This window comes from Chrysoperla carnea, chromosome 3, assembly GCF_905475395.1.
Source record: "Chrysoperla carnea chromosome 3, inChrCarn1.1, whole genome shotgun sequence".
Taxonomy (NCBI): domain Eukaryota; kingdom Metazoa; phylum Arthropoda; class Insecta; order Neuroptera; family Chrysopidae; genus Chrysoperla; species Chrysoperla carnea.
Genome location: NC_058339.1, coordinates 74316703 through 74338466, shown reverse-complemented (window position 1 = coordinate 74338466; position 21764 = coordinate 74316703). Strand labels below are relative to the sequence as shown.

At 29.1% G+C, this 21764-nt stretch overlaps 1 protein-coding gene across 1 annotated transcript in view; it reads right to left on the bottom strand.

Moving 5' to 3' along the window:
- The window catches only part of LOC123296251 (protein scabrous-like), a 242999-nt gene that overhangs the window by 147753 nt on the left and 73482 nt on the right, over window positions 1-21764 (bottom strand). Inside the window, exon 2 of the mRNA XM_044877713.1 lies at window positions 7368-7803. Coding sequence (XP_044733648.1) covers window positions 7368-7803 — 436 coding nt within the window. The remainder of the gene's footprint in view (window positions 1-7367; window positions 7804-21764) is intronic.

Sequence of the window (21764 nt, the reverse complement as noted above, 5' to 3'; positions counted from 1 at the left end):
TTACAGAATACTTTAATTTATCATTCAAAAATTTATCATCTATAATCATTTTTGTCAACCATAAATTAAAGATTTCTGTAAAAATTTAAAATAGCAAATGTCAGATTAAATTTTTTTTATTTTTAAATATATCTTTATTATAGCTCATGTGTTATTCTGAAGTATCAGCAATATTGCTGTATAGTTTCATTTAAAACCATTTGCTAGTTTTAGCGCGAAAGCGTAACAAACAAACAGACAAACAATATCCTTTCTTTCGCATTTATAATATCTAGAGATGAAGTAAGATAAGTTCTTATGGGCGTTCTTATGTATAAAACAAAGAGACTGTATAAAACGTCCATAAAAACTCTTCTTACATCATATATTTTATATGCCTAACGAGATACCTTACAATCAGTATGTCTCACTATACATGTATGTTTGTTATATTCCATTCATTGTCTATCATCAATCCATCAACTACATAGTTACTGCTATACATAGATCTAAATAATACTAAGTTTAGTGTAAATTTAGGTACACTTCACACATTATAAGGTGGTTGGTCCGTTTAGTACAGTAAAAGATGTTACAAAAATCGACTAATTTTCAAAAAGTTATTATATGCATAAGTAAGCTTGCAGTAAAATCAGATATAATTTTTGTCTCATACTGTACCAATGGAGGCTTCATACATACAATACTCAGTGTGTCATTAGTGTTTTGCAATACTTCTACTCTAGTTATTTCTGTTACAATCACAATTCTCTACTATAGTTGTCCTATCCACTAAAAATTGTCACCTAAATGTGTTATAATTTTTAGTATTTCCTTTGAAACTATGTGCTGAATAATTTTCAATTTTTCTAAACTTATTTTAAGCATACAAGATGTTTTTTTAGGCTGGCATATGCTTGAAACTCGAAAAATAAGTTTTATCAATAAAAATACTTCAAGCCAAAAATTTTGGATGTATAAGCCGTTATTCATTAAAAAAGTTACATTCATTGTTCGAAACATTTTTCCGTACTGTTTGTAAAATTGTAAATTAATTTTGTATAATTGTTTCTGCGAAATCTATTCATTCTTCGAAAAAAAAAATTCCAATAAATTCAATAAAAGTGATTTTTTTCTTTAGAGATAATTTTTCTTCAAATTGAATGAACAAACGCACAAAAAGCTAGACTTTTGCTGTCGATTACTTTTTAAACTTATCGGTTGACAAAAAAATGTTTCAAACAAAAAGTTTTTTTGGGATTATAGGAGGGAAGTCATTTGACCAAAAAAAAAAAAAAATTCGTAAGAATTGTTTACAATAAATGTCCGTACTTCAAAGAAAAGAACGTGATTGAATTAATGTTTCTTGAATTGCCTTAGTTAAAATATTTGAATAGTATTTTCGTTATAGAATATATGTTGTGTTTTAACAAATGGTTAAGGTACTATAAATATAACCTAATGCTGTTTATGTATTGTATTTTACATTAGTATCAATCAGTGACGGTCCCAAAGGAAGATGTGGGCGAATGATAATGTATCATTTCAATTTAGATTTTTAACTCAAGGTCTAGAGTACTCTAATACATTTGGGATAAACAACTGTGAAATTTGACGAAATATCTATCATATTTATATGATTTTGTAAATATGATTCTGTTGATTTCGAAACTCTTTAACAGGATGTAAAAGACATTTTCAGGGTACAAACAAATTTTATTCCTGTTGTTGATATCCAATTTCCATTTCGGTTTTGAAAATAGTCACAAATTAATTCAAGGATTCAAGTAAATTACTTTTTCTCCTAAAAATAGAGGGAAGTTTAGTGTGTATGTGTATCTGTGTGTCTGCCTGTAACCTCGTAGTTCCTAAGCCGATGCATCAATTTTGATTATTTTCTTTGTTTGAAAGGTAATTTAATCGACAGTTTTATTTGCTATGCTTCAAGCACGAGTTGAAGGATTCCGTTTCCGATAACAACCACAAAAGAGGTGATAATCTTCAAATCTGAGCTGAGATCCCTTGAAATTTGGCTAACAACAATGTCAATCAACTTACCTTTCAAGCGAAAAAAAAAATCAAAATTGGTTTGTCCGCTTAGGCGCTACGATACCGCAAACAAATTGATCAGACCTGACTTTGGATCGGAGACTTTTTTTTAAATTTATGTGTTATTCTGAGAATTATTTTTATATTGTCAGAGTTGAATCGGGGACATTCTGAATTGTCTTTTTACGAAAGGTTCTAAAAAATACGCTTAGTGATAAGGCCTGTGAATGCACTAAGACAGAATCTACGAGAACGGAGAAGGCCGGAAATTGTGCCATTAAAAAGAAGAAGAAAGAATCCACTTCTATGTTAGAATTTTATTTGAGATGCAGACGACTTATAAAATGGAATTAACCGATTTCAATCCCATAGGAAGCGATTTCTGCAAGATTTTGAAAGGCTTTAGCATGAACAGGTGGAAACTAGAACCCTCTAATTTTTCAGAGGATACTTTTATTTGTGATCAAAGATGTATTTTCGGGGCTTTTTCCAAAGTCCTTTTAATATTTGTTCCTAATTTTTAAACCTAAAAACCGGGAAAGATCCAATAGAACTACGCTCATGTTTTTAACAACAACATATTTTAAAAGTATGGCTATGTTGTTAATAATAACATACAAACATATATGGTAGGTATATAAAACCATATAACCCAGTTCGTCTCCCTGGACAAACTAAAATGAACCACCTTTTTTGGTATGATCCTGGGGATTATTGTATATTATTGTTACCTGAACTAATTCGTTTGGTATATACCCTTAAGTTATCCACCAGACTCCAGTACTAACACCGTGTTTGTTACCTGTTTATAACCTCCAACAACACTAAACAATGTTATTTTAAATACATTTGTTATCGCCATGCTTTTGACATATAAACATTCGTCATTTGGTTTTGTGTGTATTTTCTATATGTATGTTTATAGTTTTCGAATTGTCGAAGAAACATTTTCTACATTATTTTTTCTCTATTTATTTATATTATTTGGATATTTATATAGGATGGCCTCTACTAGCCATCTCTTCTTAATGATGGATTAATTGATCAGTTCACAATTGACAATAGCTTTTACCTTGAATGGAGTCAAACGAGATATACAAGATAAAAATATACCAGACCTTATTTCGACCCTTAATAGTGAAAACTGGATTTAAGTATATATAATCAATGTAAACCCGTGAAATTTTTGTAACGAGAGTGTACAAGATTAGAAGAAGATAAGATAAGAAAAATCGAAATAATTAGAAAATACATGGAGTATCAAAAACAGAATGGCGTATCCGTCATAGCAGCGAAACAGTAGAGATCCTGAACGGTGACGATTTAGAAGAAATTTATTAAATCCTAAAGAGGTTAGTTTAGAGACGTTCAGAGAATGGAAGATGCCAGAATGGTAAAAACTGGTTTAAATGTCAAGGTATATGCTACCAAAGAAAAAGGTTTAGATGGATAGTCCCAGTGCTGAGTTATATGAAGGCAATGCGAGTACTTGCGTGGAGAACAAAATGCAACGACCGTGCAAGAAGACGAATTGTGAAGGAGGGCAAGGTATACACCAGGCTGTAGCGCCTATTGATTTGATTCAAGTGACAATCGAGATAAGATAAAAGATTAGAGCGAAATTATACAGAATTTGTATCCTGAACTATTAATACTTGACGGTATCATCTGGTCTCAAAGGTTTCTGATTCAGCAAGTAAGGGAGCAGGAATGGACAGAATTCCAGAATTATCAGATGAGAAAGACCACCTAAAAATTTTCCATTCGCTGCTACCATCGATCAAATGACTAGAAGACATATTGATGTAATCCTTAAGTAAAATCAACGATTGTCTCAAAACAACTTCTAAATCATAACGAGAGGAGTACTTGCAAAAAACTATACTGTCGCAGTTAATTTCTAGGAATGAGGGATTGCAAATATCAACTACCGTAGAAAATTTGATAAAGACGAAGAAACGAAGGACCCGATTGTATATCCATATATCCCGCTAAGAAGTTATCATTAGACCAGCGGACTCCCTGTATACTTATATGTAAATGTAAAATTTTCACCATCACCTCTAGATATATTCGCACATTCGGAAAATGCCATCTGCGTCAAATAGTTTTACATCAATTTTATTTTATTTTAAATTGAACTTTTTCTATTGTTGCAATATTTTGCATGTCAAACTACGTGAGGCAGAGTCAGGAGGGGTAATGAACTTGATGTATTATTTTTGTATCCTAGTAAGAAATAATATAAACTCATTCTTTATACTAATGAATTGTAGTCCAGGAGGCTTACTTTTTCAAAAAAGTTTTGCTTGTTTTTCTTTTTGTTTTAAATATGAATTAGTGAACGAAATTTGCATTAAATCGTGGAAGGTGGTGTACATCTTCAAAATCTGCTGCCTTGATTTTCTAAGTTTAAAAACATTAGAAATGACAAAATTTTCAGCTGGAGTAATCATATAGACGTCACTTTTGAGTGCTTTTTAAAACTATCTACTATTTTTCAAAAACGTGTTTTTTCCTACTAACTTTAAAATACAAAATTTATTACACTTTAGACTATGTAAATAAAATATGTCAAGTGTTCGAACTAACTTAAAAGTTGAGGTAAGTTTTACCACTTAAATATACATATAAACATTTTGATTTGACTTAAATAAACTAATCTACCCCGAAACCCATTCTTCAAAGGAACACATATACAACGAATACACTTCAGATATCATGTAAATACAAAGTGTGCAAAAATAGATCAGACATTTATAATAATCGAAAAAAAAGATTAGAGGAGCCATACATCCGGTTAGATACTTTGTTTTCAAGATAAATCTCTAGGAAATAACAAATGATAGGCTCTCATGGGGATTGCTGACACAAATAAATACTTAAAATTTTGGAGTACCTGTAATTTTTTTTGAATTTTAAATTTAATAATTAAAAAATTTAAATAATTAGTATACTACCTATAATCGGCGTTATACTATGGCTTTGTTTCGCAATAATTATTAGGGGAGTAAATAAGAATAGCCTAGACACACATTTGACGATTATATGACTTTTATCCCTATTTTCAGTTATTTGTGAATATTTATTCCCGTGAGAACTTCGAAATGCAAAGTAAGTATAACACTCTTGTTTATAAGTACAATGATTGTTGAAATTTCAAATCAATTCATCGACTACTTTTCAAGATTTGTGGCTATAAACATACGAAATGTAAATTTTATATATGAAATATATAAAAACTATTATAAATAATAAAAAGGCAACAGCACACAATGTTCTCAAGCAATATCTCATCCAAATACTGACTGTGCCCACTGCCCAATGTTGTTTAACTTCAGTAATCGGTTGTGAATCGGTGCATGTCGATTCCGAGATGATCCAAACTATGGTGATAACTAAACTAGAACTCTCTCTGCTAAAAATATTCTAAAATAAAATCGCTCAAACCGGATAAAGAAGTTTTCATATCAGAAATCTGAAATCAGTATTATCTATATCACAATAAAATTGTTATTTGAGGTGCTACAAATTACTACGTAAATTATTCTCCAAATTATACGCAGATTTTACATATTATAATTTTGTATACAGTGTAATTTTCGTAAGGATATAGTAGTAACGAAAGGATTTTACTGAAAATTACCTATTCATATCCGGGTTGAAGGACCATACACAGTACGAGATACTTAAAATATTAATATATACATTGTCTCATCAGTTGGGAATTGTTATCTACATGCAGATAAAGTATGCATTAGCCACTAAAGATTTTAACAGTAAATAAGTTGTTCATATCCGGCTTGAAGGACCAGAAGTAGATGAAGATTTTAACTCTTGATCATACTGTAATTTATGATGAAATTTAATTGAAGTTGTTTTACTTATTAAGTGAAGTGTGTATGTATCTCAGAACCCTTCACAAACCAAAAACTTTAAATATTATAATAATGATACTACTGTAGCTCTAAACTCTAAATACATAATATCAAGCTAACAGTCATACCAGACAGATACAGTTATATAAATTGTAATTTGAAGTAAAAGTGATAGGATGAGACAAGAAGACTGTGAGAGAACTTGCTTTGTATCTATATATATGTATATCAAAAGCTGGGTACTAACAATTCAGTCAGTATCTACACCCAAGTAAATTACTTGTTGTGAATTATTAAATCATTTAATTACTAAATACTGTTTTATAATTAGTGTTAATTTTAAACTTTCTTCTTTTGGAACAACATAGTTCTCTCAAAAACTTTTCTACATATATATATTTTAACGGATTGTTTTACTGGTAGTTTGTAAAATATTGATTGTGTATTTGAATTTTTTATATCGAAAGTTCTTGTGTTTCAGCGTAAATTTTAATTTCAAAGTCATGCTAAGGATTACAATGGCGTATTTAAGAAAAATAAGAGAAGTTATTCAAAAAAATATTTTAAAAAGTCTGAAAAAAAAAAAATTGTTTACGTCGTGAACTACTTACAAAGTCCTGAGACTAAATTAGCTCTATCGGTCGGTAATTATCTTCCTGACCGCACAAGAAGTGAAGTTACAATTTAGAAATGAAATAACTTCGTACAAAACTATTACTGACACGAATCAATGAATTGACGAAGATCTTCGAGTTAAAATAGCCTGAGTTGGAAAAGATTTTTTGATTTTGATGACGCCATAAAGTATGAAAGAACGATCTTTTCCATTTAACAGCCAAATTGTATGATATTTGAATGGACTTTTTTTTGTATCCCACTAACTTTTTATCAATTTTTTCATTTTTGAAGTTTCTTTCTTGGTCTTTTCAATACCATTTTTATGCTAAATATCGAGACCATTTCATGCTTGTTGTATCAAAATTGGATAAAATTTGGGTGTGATAGAGCAAAATTAATTTTTTTTGAATTTTGATGACGTCATTAAGTTTAAAAAATTGATTTTTTTGATATTACAACTACTGCTTATCGGATTTGATTGGAATTTTTTTGAATCCCACTAATTTTGGCTTAAACTTTTTATATATAAAATAAGTTTTTCGATACCATAGACCTTTTTGCTAAATATCGAAACCAGGACCCCACATTTTTTAAATCTATTAAAGGTAGGTTAATATAGAGCAAAATTAAATTTTTTTGATTTTGATGCCGTCATTAATTTTAAGAATCATGACGTTCGTCACTTTTAAAAATATTTTATAGTAAAATCACTCAACGCAGCTAAGGAAGTTTTCACAAAAATATCAAACTAGACAAGTGAGATGATTTGTGACTGTTGTGTATAAAAACACACATTCCAATATTTTACAAAAATTGAATAATAGAAAAAAAAAATTGGCTTACCTGGCTTTTAACTTTCGCACACTGTACAGCTGTTGTACGTTCACTATCCCGTACCGATGTCACTTCTTCCATTAATTGTCCTAACGTTGCCTCATACTTCAATTGCTCCGTTCGTACACCCTCTAATTCTTTATTCATATTTATAATATCCGTATGTAATAATTTCATATCATTCTGTATTTGTGAACGTTGTTCTAATTGTACACTCATATTATGTGAATATTGTATTTCATTTAACTCCGTTCGTAATTCATTTACAGTATCTGATAACCATTTTACAGTTAAATGATCATTTGTCTCTTGGTTACCATGTTGTTGTTGTTTCTGATGAGGATGTTGCTTTGCAACAATGTTTTGTTCTTCATGTGTTGACAATGATGATATGGGTTTTTGATTTTGTTGTTGTTTGTTAGTGCGTAATTCTTGAATTTCTTGTCTGTGAACATGAAAAAAATGAAATAATTTTAAAACCTTGAAACAAAGTATAGAATTTTATTTATTTTTAAAAAACAGGAAATATTTTAACAGTGGCTAAACAATGTTTATTTAAATGTAAACGAAATCATTTTTAATTGTAAAATTAATATAATTTTAATAATGAATTTTCTTTTCAGCTATTTATATCCGGCTGGAAGGACCAAAAATTTTATGGGATACTTTAACAATGTAGAGTGAGTTTAACGCTTTGAAGAATGTTTATTTTTAAGCAGTGATCCATGGTGGTCCAACTTATTACAAAAGAACTACTTCAAATTTTTTTATAATTATTACAATAACTTTATACATCACCGAATGCATCAAATCCGGTGGTTCTGATTTTTCGTAGACTTGTTTATAATGTTATTCCAATGAATAATCCAAGGTTCTGACCTCGAGAACTGAGCGCAACTTTGTCAAAAATCGAAAAATCCGTAAAAATTTTCGATTTTGGCGATTATAACCCTAAAGGACTAGTTTTTTGATGAAACTTTTTCAGAACATTTTTAAAGCAGACTGAATTTGCTACAATATGAGATGAGAATGGACTCCATTGACCAAATAATTTCCGAGATAAAGCCTTTCAAAATTTATCGACGTAACTTTATACATCAGAGCTAACGTCAAATCCGGTAGTTCTGATTTTTAGCAGACTTGTTTATGATCTTGTCCCAATGAAGAATCTAAGTCTGTGACTTCAAGCGATGAACGCAACTTTTTCAAAATTGAACAAACCCGTAAAGATTCTTTTTTTCAGATTTTGGGGATTATAACCCTAAAGAGGTAGTTTTTGACTTTTTTAAAATAAACTAAATTTGCTACAACATGAGACTAGAATCCTCTCTGGAGACCCAATAGTTTCCGAGATATAACTATTCAAAATTTATCATTTATTCTAACTTAACGCGATGACATGAAAAAATGACATAATTTAATAATCTTCAAACAAAGTGTAGAATTTTTATTTTAATGTAAACGAAATCATTGTTGATTGTAAAATTAGTATAATAATGAAGTTTCTTTTGAGTTATTTATAACCGGCTGGAAGGACCAGAAATTTTATGATAGACTGTAAACGATGTAGAGTGAGTTCAACATCTTAAAAAATGTTTATGTTTATACAAAGGGTCAAAGAGGTAATACTAATTAGAGCAGGATAATTTCTCAATACACTTATAGACGGGAATACTTTAACTAGCTTTAATTTGCTTTCATCTGGCTATCTGTCTGTAATCAATTCTTGTATGTTAAATTTGTCCCACTTCCCAGTTTACGATTGAACTGAAATTTTGCATACAGATGTAAATCTGTATGTAATTAATTTTGTTTTTAATTAAAAATTTAAATAAAGAAACCTTTTTAAGGAACAAGCTCCTATTGTAGGTACTGAAAAGTAGAAAATAATTTTCGCTTTGAGTCACTGATATTTTAAATTCAGCGCCGCCAGCTTTTACGTTTTACGACGATTTAAAAAAACCAATAATATTATATAAGGATTTAATTAGACAGCATTTTAATTAATTTTAGGTACGGATTCCTAATAAAACTGTTATTTTCCGTTTAATAACTAACAAATGGAGAAAAAACCAATAATCATTTAAGTAAAGCCGGATGTATGAATAAAAAAAACCAATAAAAAATAATTTAATAATTAATCAATTTTTGTTGAAAAATCAATTGAAAAACAATTAAATAAGCCATTGGAAATTAATGAATATCAAAACCAAACCCGAAACTCATATATGCATGTAATAAAATTTTCAAATAGCTGCCGATATATTTATTATGATAAAAAATTCACACCCTCAATTGAACATAATATCATATCAACCTAACCTCTCTCCTCCCGTAACTCCCATTCCACAATAATGAGAACATTCTCGCCTAACCTAAAAACCTAATCACAAGGTATAAAGTACAGTAAAAGATGTTTAAAAAAAAGGCTAATAGAGGGGAATTAAAGAAACCGCTCACATTTTGCTAAAATCTTATGGAATGTGCTTCTTATGGGTCAAATATTATTAGTAAGGCATGGGTTAGTGGTGCAAATGTTTCTATTTGTTAATAAAGAATAAATTTTCAATTCAATGAAACAATACATGCTGAAGTTAACTTAAAAAATTAGTAAATAGGCATCTTGTATGACGTAAATGTTAAGTGTTCATCAAATAATCGAAAAGTATTATACATGTATAATGTATACGTGATTCAAGTTGTCCATTTAATAATTTTGTAAGTCAACTTTAACATTGATCGTTTCATTTGATTAAAAATTTATTGTTTATTAACAAATAGAAGCATTTGCACCACTAACTTATGCCTTACTAATGATATTTGACACCTCAGAGGTTTTGCACATTCCATGAAGTTTTGCAAAATGCGAGCGGTTTCTTTCATTTTCCTTTATTTGTAACATCTTTTACTCTACTAATAGTAATATATACGTAAATGATATTTTACACAACACAAAACCTAACAACCCCTAAAAATAAAATCATTAAATTGTATGACTCGGTATATTTTATAAAACAAAATTTTATCTAATTCGTAAAATGTGTCCAACAACCCAGCAACGGTAGCGCGAATACCATTCAAGCCATCACCAACCAACACCACATAACCTATAACATAACGTATGAACGTATTATGTTATTGAGGTTGGTATCTTTTTAATGTAACTAACTGTATATATATTGTTAAATACAAATTATATTTTAAACGTCTGTTTTCATTTCAAAATATTTTTATAAAAAAGTATTCATTGATGCAAAATCAAAAAGTATTCATTGAAGCAAAATTTTCAATATATCTTCGATATACTGATCGGATTCGATATCCGGATTTATCCTGAACCATTCGTGAACAAAAAATGTTTTCGACTTCGTTGAGGTATCAATCGAAGCGTTTTACTGGCAATATGATCCGAAAATAATTTCGTAAAATTCGGTCGAGTTTTTACTGGGAAGCTATTTGTGTTGATCTCGAGGATTGCACTAGATCCATTCAACGAAATTTTAGAGCTTGGGGTCAGTGAAATTTTTCATTGTCGATATTTCTTCGTTTGTCGGAGTTTTTCACCTGATATTACACAAAAAAACCTGTTTTGTTAATTTTAATCAATTTTTCACTAGTACGATAAGTATTTAATCCCCCAAAAATCGTCTGCCATTGATACATCGAACTTTGTGATAATCAACACAATTTCAATATTTTTAGCAATTTATACACCTAGTTTTTGGTTTTTCGTAAATTATGACGGCTTTGATACCTCACCCTACATTTATTAGTTACATTTGTCGGGACAGATCGATTATATGTCATAAAATCATATTTAGATCTGTCATAACTTTTTATCTGAAGAAACAGTTTACCTTTTTTGGTTTCTCACGGATGTTTTTTGTCATTTTTATCACATTCCTTTTTTAGTTTTACTATTGATTTTCATTTTTAGTCATTGACTAGCCTGTACCTGTCAGAGTACCTTGTTTTGTCTTTGGCTCTGAAACGGTAAAAATCTTAAACTTAAAAAAGGCGAGCTATTACATCAGATCAATATTCCCGTACCTCGCTCGATTTCACGCTACTTCGAGGTAGCTTGGAGGAAGTTGAATTCCTCGTGACATACATGAGTTAGTGTATTTTTGGTATATATTGTGTAAGGTAAAACAGACTTCACTTAACATTTATAACAGTCATACATACCTTTATTCTACAGTACCTACTATTAACATTTTTAACACTTTTACCTTCCATACCTACAAACAGTTAAATAGTTCAGTTATGTATTATCATAGCTCATATTATAGTTCAACACAATACAAAGGAGCTTGATAGTGCAGCTCTCTCTGAGCTTTAAATAGATATAGCAGTGAGTTTTGTTGTTAACTAACATTATAAAAAACTATTTATGTGCATATGGGTGTTCACAAAGACAATTTTAGTCTTTGAAGATTTGGACGGATAGTTTTTTGACTTTTATATACATATAATCAATCAAAATAACTAGTATTGTCAAAAAAACTTTTTCAGATTTTAATTTTTATGCAAAGTTAGTATCTAGCAACGCCGTCCATATTTGCTGCCTTTTTGCTGGAGCAGGGGGTGAGAAACCAAGGGGTGTGACATTGATATTTTCACGTATGCTTACCTGATCCACGCAAAACTGACGCCATGGTGCTAAGGCTTATACTTTTACATAAAGAAGTATCTTTTTCAACATGAGTCCATGTGGGTCATTTCACCCCAAAAATTTTAGCATAGGCTTGTATTCTACAAGAATACAATGATTATTTCGATTTGTTCGTTCAATTATTTTATAATTGACGAGAAACTATTAACTGCTTTTTTCCCGGTAATCTCTATTTGCGACAATTCAAAACGCCACCGTCCTGTTTGTCTTCTTTAATTTTTAATGAGACTCCTAGAAAACCTAATTTATACATTTTCAAAACCACGGCTAAAAATTTAACTTGATGAGAGATAAGACACAAATTTTCTCCCTAAAATTGTGTTCACAGGTTTCAAGGTAGAGAGAACGGTTGAAACATCGAGGTAAAAGAAAGGAACTATACTCATTTCGTACCTGGGTACATTAAAAATATAGCGCTTACTTAGTTTAAACTAAAAGCTATTAATTTTAGAAGTCAAGAACTTGTTGTGTTCTTTAAAAAATTGCATACTTCTGAAGAAGACATACTTCTGGCTTAGTAGTCAACCCAATATGTCCGTACATTATGTTTATTTTGATTAGGATATTTATTATGACATAGCAAAAAAATTTCATTGTTACTTACCTTAAATTATCTCTGTTAGTTTTAACATCTGATAACTTTCACAACTTTTTCTTTTAACGATAAAACATAAAATTTTGATATAATATACAAATTGACAAATTATACATATTATAAAAATATTTCTGCTTTTTCTGAAAATTCATGGCAAGCAGAATCGATTGACAAAGTTTTAGTTTCCTAGGTAGCGTACATGTCGGTTTTTGGTGACGTTTTTTTTTTTTGTGGCACTTTTTTTGGTTTTAACTCAAACAAATCAGAACGATAACGTGCGATAACGAACATAGTTACAAAAATCTTGTTTAATAATTAGACCTTTTATAACCAGACCTTTGAGCCTCACGAGACTTTCTAGATACCCTATATACGTTCGTAGGTATTTGAGGTAGTAGGTAGTTTGAAAAACATCATCATTTTTAATATTTTATTATAACAATTAACCTATTTTTACCTTTTAAATCTCTGAACCATTACACAGTAAAAATATTGTAGTCATATACATATTTATACAATATAATATACAGGATGTGTTCTATTTAATGCGGGTATATAGAACATAATAAATATTATAATAATAATAGTTAATGTCTACTTTGTATAATTGATGAGTGTTGTGCCACTTATAACACAAGCAGACAACCTAAACCGGATCTTATCTATTTTATAATTACAAATTGATGATAATATTTTAATGCAGTCATTATAACTTTTAGCTATCTCATGCTGAATGATTTGTAAGGTAATTAAGGCATTTCCAGCATAGCATTTGCAGTTCCTATGCTAGAATTATGGTTATAGCATTTGTAGTTTTTTTTAGAGTCTGGTTAAAAATTGCAGAAAACAAACGAGACGGCGAGATTATTGAATTGTCGAGCTTCTCGATAATTCTAAAATAATTGAACCGACAAATCAAAATAATCAGTGTATTCTTAGTGTGATTAATTATTCTTATTCAATTTTTTAAAAATAAGCCAAAATCTCAAAAAAGGATAATTTTTTTTTTGACAATGTCAGTAATTTGGAGTGACATAAGTTTTAGAAATTTTCACCGTTAAAAACACGAGATTATTTAAGTTTCCAATTTTGACAATTTACGTCAAAATTATTGTCTTGAAAACAAAACTACGTGGCGCTAGTTATATTTTTTATAAAAAACATTCATTTCAACTTTCCTCTACTTTTTTTTCAATTCTGCCAAGAGAGTTTCCAATTCCATTTGGAAAAAAATTGTGAAAACCAAAATTGTTTGATTGGAATTTTATTATCTTGGAATTTTTGCATTTGCTCAAAATTCATGGAAACTATCTCAAAAGATACATTCCATATTTACAATTTTCTTAAGATTATTTTTAGCTAGTTTAGATTGTCGAAATCTGTTTGTAAAGCAATAATTACACAGAAGTTACACAGAAGTAACGGACACCTTTGTAGCATAAGGTAAAAAATAAAATTCTTACAAGAAAAGTTCTTCAATTTTTTGATCCGATGCCCTGATAAGTAGCTTTCTAATAGGAAGCCAATCCGAAGCCTTTACAGCAGCAAGATAGTGAGGGAGGGAGAATAGCTAGTGTGATTGTGTAGGAAGGAAGCCGATGGGGTGTAAATTTATTGGATCAAAAAATGGAAGAGTCATTTTCGTCTTAAAATTTTATTTTCGGTCTGATGCAACAAGAGTATCTGTTACTTCCTGGAACACCCGCATAATATATAATAATATGAATATAAAAATATATGATATGCAATAATTTAAACGATATACATAAGTGTAGTAAACACATTGCCTATAATGTATCCTAACTTTAATATTATGATATAAAAAAATTGCTTAGTTTGTAGGAAAAATTTGTTTTTATGAAAAAAAATACATATAAATGATTTTATCCTACCCTCTATGCTTCCTCTGTGTCTCCATCGGTGGATATAAACTCTTTATGATGAACATAATCTTTTAAGTCACGTTACATATGAATTTGAATCACATTGGCCTATTACAGTAAACCTTCATTATAAAAATAACTTTTGAATAATTCAAATGACAATATATTCCCAGATTTTAGTTATTATACCATGTCTATATGTAATTTATATCAAGGTATAATAAGTTTAGTATAAAGTTTGTTGCGCTTAAAAATATTGATGCTACGAACAAAATTTTGGTACAGGTGTTCTTAAAATCACCTAAAGAGAATTTGTACGTAAACAAGATAACTCAAAAACGGAAGAGAAATTTGTAGCTGAAAATATTGAAACTGATTTTTATAGCGTGCTTAGGACGTAAAAAGTGAGGTTGAATTCGTAAATGAGCAACATCTTGTAAATTGTTGGAGATGAACAAACGTTTAAGCATATATAATATTCCTTATAAAAAAAGAAACAACTTTTGTATGCAATTTTTTTTCGTAAACATCACTGCTTACCCGCAAGAGGGTAAATTAGTACGTTAATTTTATAGCCGTCAAATCAACCGGCTTCAAAATAACCATAGGCTCGAAGTTTTATCTAAATTGAAACGAAAGTTTGTTCTCGATAATAGGGGATAATCTTGATGTTGAATTGGCCATATAATCCATAAAAATGTAAAACTGGACTTGATATTTTGAAAGTGAATTTGGAAGTGAATACCATAACAAAATATGATTGCATTCAAAGGATGTCCATCTCCTTTTAGCAAAACTAAGGTTTATATTTAATCTCTATGGCTATACATACATATGACGTCACTAGTGGGAATCTTCCTCTTTGTTTAATTAGGAATTTTAAATGTTCATATTAGTAAAGTTTCTAAAAAAACCAACTTCACTTTTCTATTCGTAAAGTGAGAATTCTTCTTGTGAAGTGATTAAAAAAATAAGTTCGATCCCCAATTGTCATTGAAAAAACAAAAAATTAAAAAATCTGCATAACAGTTCTTGAGATATTGCCTGCAATATTTTACTGAGAGTGATTTTTTTTTTGGTATATAGAAATTTTTCTGTTAAAATTAGTATGTGAAAGCTATAGAATGTTCGAATAATTTTCAATTAAACTTGATCATTACGAGAAAACAATACCTTCTTTTTTAATTAGTGAGTAATTAAAAGTGGATTAAACTGCACAAATATTTTTCAAAAACGAACACAAAATAAATAATAAAAAAAAAGAGGAATTTATGTATTCTCTAATAATAATTTAATTAAAATTATCTATAAAACACCTGATATTCAATTTATTAATTACATATATACCCGCATATTATATTTGTATCAAGTGTTTCATGTAAAAGTAATACATAAAAATTATTTTAAAAACTATGTAAAGACCACTTGTGAATAAGCGTGGAATAAAATTATAGAATTTTCAGTTATTTAACTGAAAATTTACCTATATGCTTGAGTTAGAAACGGAAAAAATGTTTTTAAACACAAACACCCGTTATTTTTTGTAATAGATAAAAAGCTATGACATTGCTAAATATATTTTCTACAATATACAGAGTTTAAAATGAAGAGTTAAATAAAATATCCAAAAATAGTTTTTGGATTTCTAAGAATAATCATGATTTTAAATTATGCAAAAATCATACAATAAAAATTGTTCTTGAACTATGTTCCTCATATAACGTTATCGTTCTCATTTGTTTGCTGGTTAGAAGGTAAAACCAAAAAAAAATAAAATAAAATAATCAAATTAAATGATACCCCAAACCGATCTGTTTTCACTTAGATCACTAATCAAATCAAATGTAGGTAATGTATGCGCTTATTAGGTTGACTACTAAATCAAAAGTATGTCTTTTTTAAACTAATATTACCAATACAGTAAAATGTAAAAGTAGCTATAAAATTAAATTCTTTAAATACACGTATATGACTTCTCAAATAAATATCTTGTTAATTTCTGGAATATTTTGTTAATAAAAAAGTAAGCGCTATATTTATCATGAACGTAGGATTAAAAGGAACATAGTTCCGATTCCATAGTCCCACGACTCTTCTCGTACGTTTTATTTGTTTAGAGTAAATACGATTCAGAAGTTTAGAAAATCTATATTTAACAAGCCAAATGATTTCGACTGAAAAACATCGAATGTATATACCGTTGTGTAGGTTTTCACTATTTATCTTAACAACTGATTAAATGTATCCCGATTTTCGATGTTTTGGGTCAAAATTACCTTAAATATGGAAATGTAACGACATTATCGGAAAAAATTTTCCACGGTTTTTGAAATATTCTTGGAAAATACAAATATTCAATTTCGAAAATTGATAAAAATAAGTAAAAAAGGTAATTGTTAGATAAAATCAAAATCAAAAAATACGAAAATTGGATATAGGTTTAACGATTAGACTGGTATTTTCCGGAATATAGACCTAAAATATGATCTCTGATCGAACATAATAGACACTACTTGTCTATGAACCGATTTCTGATCCTCTGAAGTTTTTGATCCTCTTTACAGCAGTGATTAGTATAAATCAAAAAAATCCGAAAGCACATGCTAAAATTGACACTGTATATAAATGTAAATACCTGTATATATACATTTTGTGTGTGATATATAAAAATTAATGTCACAATTTCAGGTGAGTCATGAGAAACAATATTCGTTTTTCCTTATTAATGACTGGAAAAACTGATGGAATTTGTTAATTGAATTTTGTCACTCTATATATATACCTACGAATGTATCCAGCAAGCTTCACAAGAGGGAAAGAGTTTGCACATTAAATACGACAGTTATTTTATAGTTTATTACAATGACTGTATACTTATTTTAAATACAAATTTTATTAAATCGTTTTTTAAATGTTACGTTCGTTTTTTATTTTCATTTTTTTTTTCATATGAAAATGAGATTTCGTTGCAAAAATATTTACCTGTCATGGATTTAATTCTGTATTTTTCATTTTAATTTTTGTTGAGTCAAATTTTATAGTTCATTTCAAAATAGATTTTTTTTGAGAACATTATAAATGATACCTCATAAAACGAGCGTGCAAATATTACACTTTCGTGAACTTTTTACAGGTTTTAATTTTAAAGTGTGTAATATGTTTCACATTAAAAACAAGTTTTCACATTTTATACTCACAGTATCAAAATTTTTGTAACTTGTTTTTTTATACTAAACTTTTTGGTACAATTTTTATTTACCGTCAAAGTCTCTCGATTAATATAAAAATGTCAGTTATATTTATTATAATATAAATAATCATTTTATCAATAAAAACGTCACTTTTAATCGAGAGAATTTGAAGTGAATTAAAAATTGTATACAAGAGTTTAGTAAACAAAACTTAAAGAATAATTAAATAAGTGAATGGCTAATATACAAACATAAAAGTTCGATGCGTTGAAAAAAGAACGCTCTGGTGATCGTATGAATGAACTGGCTAACGCACTTGAAAAAAATTAATTTGTTAATGACTAAAAAGTGTGTTATATTATAATAAAGAAGAAATTCCAAATTTGTATATCTCCAGTTTGTAGTACATAAATCGTTCAAATAGGCTAACCATTATTTTGGAAAAATTCAACCTATTGTTTTCAAAACCGGTTATGATGACATCAGCTATAACGGCATATCGGCTAAATCGACCAATATTAATTGAAGTTAAAAGCCGACAAATTGGGTATATTGACCAATTTATTTGATGTACATACATTAGGATTGACTGACCAACCCTGTTCTAACGTGTAACTGTTATTCATACTGAGTGTCATAACTATTATTTATATGCAATATACAACCTCTATAAAGATTATCAGGTTTAGTAAATTCATTGAAATACCACGGAAATCATAAAAAAATTGTATTTATCGATCGTAGATACATAAGAGCTGACTGAGCAGTTTTATTCTAACATTTAACTGACTGACTGTCATAACTGTTATTTATATGCAATATACAAGCTGTATAACAATTTTCAGATTTAGTAAATTCATTTAAATATCACGGTAAATATAATCGTTTCGATAGCATATATCCGACCCTTGTTCTATCGTTCGCTTGTTTGACCACAGTATGTGTGTGTACACAACTACTATAACCAATCTTCAAATGACCACCTTTCGTAAATTCAAAGAATTTTTTTGGCTTGGCTCTTAATCCACGAGGAAAATATAAATTACATTTGTTCCTTGCGCCTCCACCATGAATATGAAACAATTTTAAAGTCGTCGTTATAATAAATAAGAATATTTTTATGTCCACCAAAGAAACAGCTTGCATCGAGAAACTTGAATAAAAAGTATCACAGGATTTGAAACAGTAAAATACATTAGCAAAAAAAGTAAAAGTTGTTAAAGCATCGTCAAACAGACTTCGTCCATCCCTTTTGCAACATATACATATAAAACTTATTCTACCCATTTGATTCAACATAGATTTTATAAAAAGGTTTACATATTTTAAAATTCTAAAGAGTTATTTTATACGTTTAGATTTAACTAACTATGTACTTCATATGTATCACAGGTTTGTGATGATGATTTCAAGGGACAGGATTTTTATGTACTTTAAAAAACTATGTCTAAAAATATGTCATAAAAAATGGTCATAAAAGAAAAGTGTATGAAATATGTACATAGATGTACATAAAAATAATGCTTATTTTTATATTCGCTGTAGGTAATGTATAATATAATTATGTAAGAAGAGTTCAAAGCTTGAAATATTATGTTTGCAGAAACATAGTTTTAGGACATATAGTTTCTATAAAATGACCTAATTAGATCATAAATCTCTATCTCGACTCATAAACAACAAAGAGAAAATTTATAAATTTTAAAAAATCAGCCGTAAAAATACATAACTATTTTCGGTCGGTAGGAAACCGGTTTTTTGTCATGAAAGCATGAGTAGTCTCTTATAGATTTGAAAGATCTTGATTTTTGAAAATGAAAGTGATTGTAAAAAGAGTGCTCAAATTTCCGTAAAACATAAGATATATCTTGTTATATCCAAAATATCAAGGTAAAAAAATATTTAAAAATAAACTTTTGTTTGAAACTATTTTTTTCAAAACGTTATGAGATTCAGTGGGCACAGAAGTTTTAAGGGGTTATATCCAGTTAGAATTTTTAAAGGAGCCGATTTTTTTGGCTTTTCCGAAATTTACATATATTTATTAATATTCACAAAGATAAACGCATCAAACAAAAATCAAAATTAAGTGAGTGTAAACGTCTTTTGAAACTTTAAATGCGTTTTTTCTCGAACAAGCATTTTCAAAGTCGACGAGTAAGATTTCTCGGAAATGGTTCCTCTGATTGGTTTCAAATTTTTTCGCAATCTTAGACATTTTACTCGGATAAAAATCAAAGGAATAAGATTTTTGAAAATTATTTCGATATTTTATACCACTTTGAAGCTGCTATTTTGCCAAAAATAATAATTTTGACTATTCTGATCATTATTATCTGTATTCATGTATCGACTAACGAAATTTTCTGGATTTTTAAATTTTTTACATGGTGCTCTCAGCCAAACACCCTTTGGAAGGTCTCCAGAAGATTTTTTTATATTTATGTAAAATGAATGGTCTTCCCAACAAAACGCGCTCGCAATTGGATATACCCTTTCAAGAACTAAACATGTTGAAAGTATGTCTTGTTTATTACTGCAATTTATATTGAAGAAAATCCTATGATTCCTGATCCATTAGTGACATACCAGCCGTCAAAAATATAAATTGTGTTGACGCAGGGCAGTAAACACATCTCCTTAATTTTTAAATCTATTTTCTAATCGGGATATGTATTTTGCATTTTAACAACGATCCGTTTATTATCATCGTTAAACGGACCTTACCAACGAAATACTGATGAACCGTAAAATATTCAAATTCAAACTAATAAAAACTATTAAAGTCGACACTTTTTCGAGAGAAAAACAACATTAAAAAAAGTGATAAAATACATTTAAAAGTAATAATTATGCAGAACATAATTATGCAAAAAACTATAAATATGAAATATGCAAAAATTATTATTAATACTAGGAGAAAATATGCAAAATTATGTAAAATTTATATAATAAACTTTCCTATTTATTCCGTTTCGATTTTAATAGGAGTATAAGTAATAAAAAGAACAAATATATATACATTTGATTCCGTATCCTAAAGTTACTGCACGTCTATAGGTATTACGAGTTTTTATCCTGGTGCTATGGAGCTAAGTCGATGTTGTTGTCTGTCTTGACGATGTGCTGGATATGATGGTATTCAATTAGTGCATATTATAGATATGTATAAATTTTATATATCTACGCTGTGCTACGCTGCATTGTATGTTTTTTTAATTGAAGCATGCACAAGCATGCATCAATTACAGTAACTATGTTGAAATAAAATAACTAATTGGATAGACGTTAATATCATCTAGACTTGCTATACAAGTACAGGGTTATTTGATTTCTACTTTACTGGGAACTTGATTTGATTTTTAACTCCCTAACCAAAAACGCAGTCGTAGTGCCTGAACGGATGAACTGATTTTGATTTTTTCGTTTCGTTTGAAAGGTAATTTAATGGAGTGTGTTCTTAGGTATGTTTCAAGCGCAATTTAAGGGTTCCGTATCCACAAGAACTAAAAAGTAGGCGATGATCCTCAAAAACCGTTCAGTTTGGAATATGCTCTAAGGAAAAGGATAATTTAATGGAGAGTGTTCTTAGATATGTTTCAGGTGTGAGCTTAGGGTTCCTTACCCAAAAGATTTTTCGATGTTTTTTAAATTTTGTAAATTTCACTTGTTGGTTCATTTATTATTAACACAAAACTGTGATCCAAATAAACTAGCGGATTTTCATTCAAAACGTACAAAAGTCCTTCGGGAAGCACAAAAAAATCACATATTCTTAGGATCATCTCTATAAATCGTCTATATGCATTCTCATTAAGAATGTGGGCGCGCCCGGGCAATTTTGGATAAGGTTTGATTTTTTTTGAATATGAATTTTATGGGGGATTTTCCGATTATTTAAAAATATTAATAACTTCAAAAATAGGCATATTTAACTTTGGTATTATGGTAAAACGGTAGACGGATGATATGTTTTCATACATTTCTCCAAAACTAGTCGGTGGAAATTAAAAGATAACTATTTAAATTAAATTAAAATCTAAATAAACTATTGAAAACAAA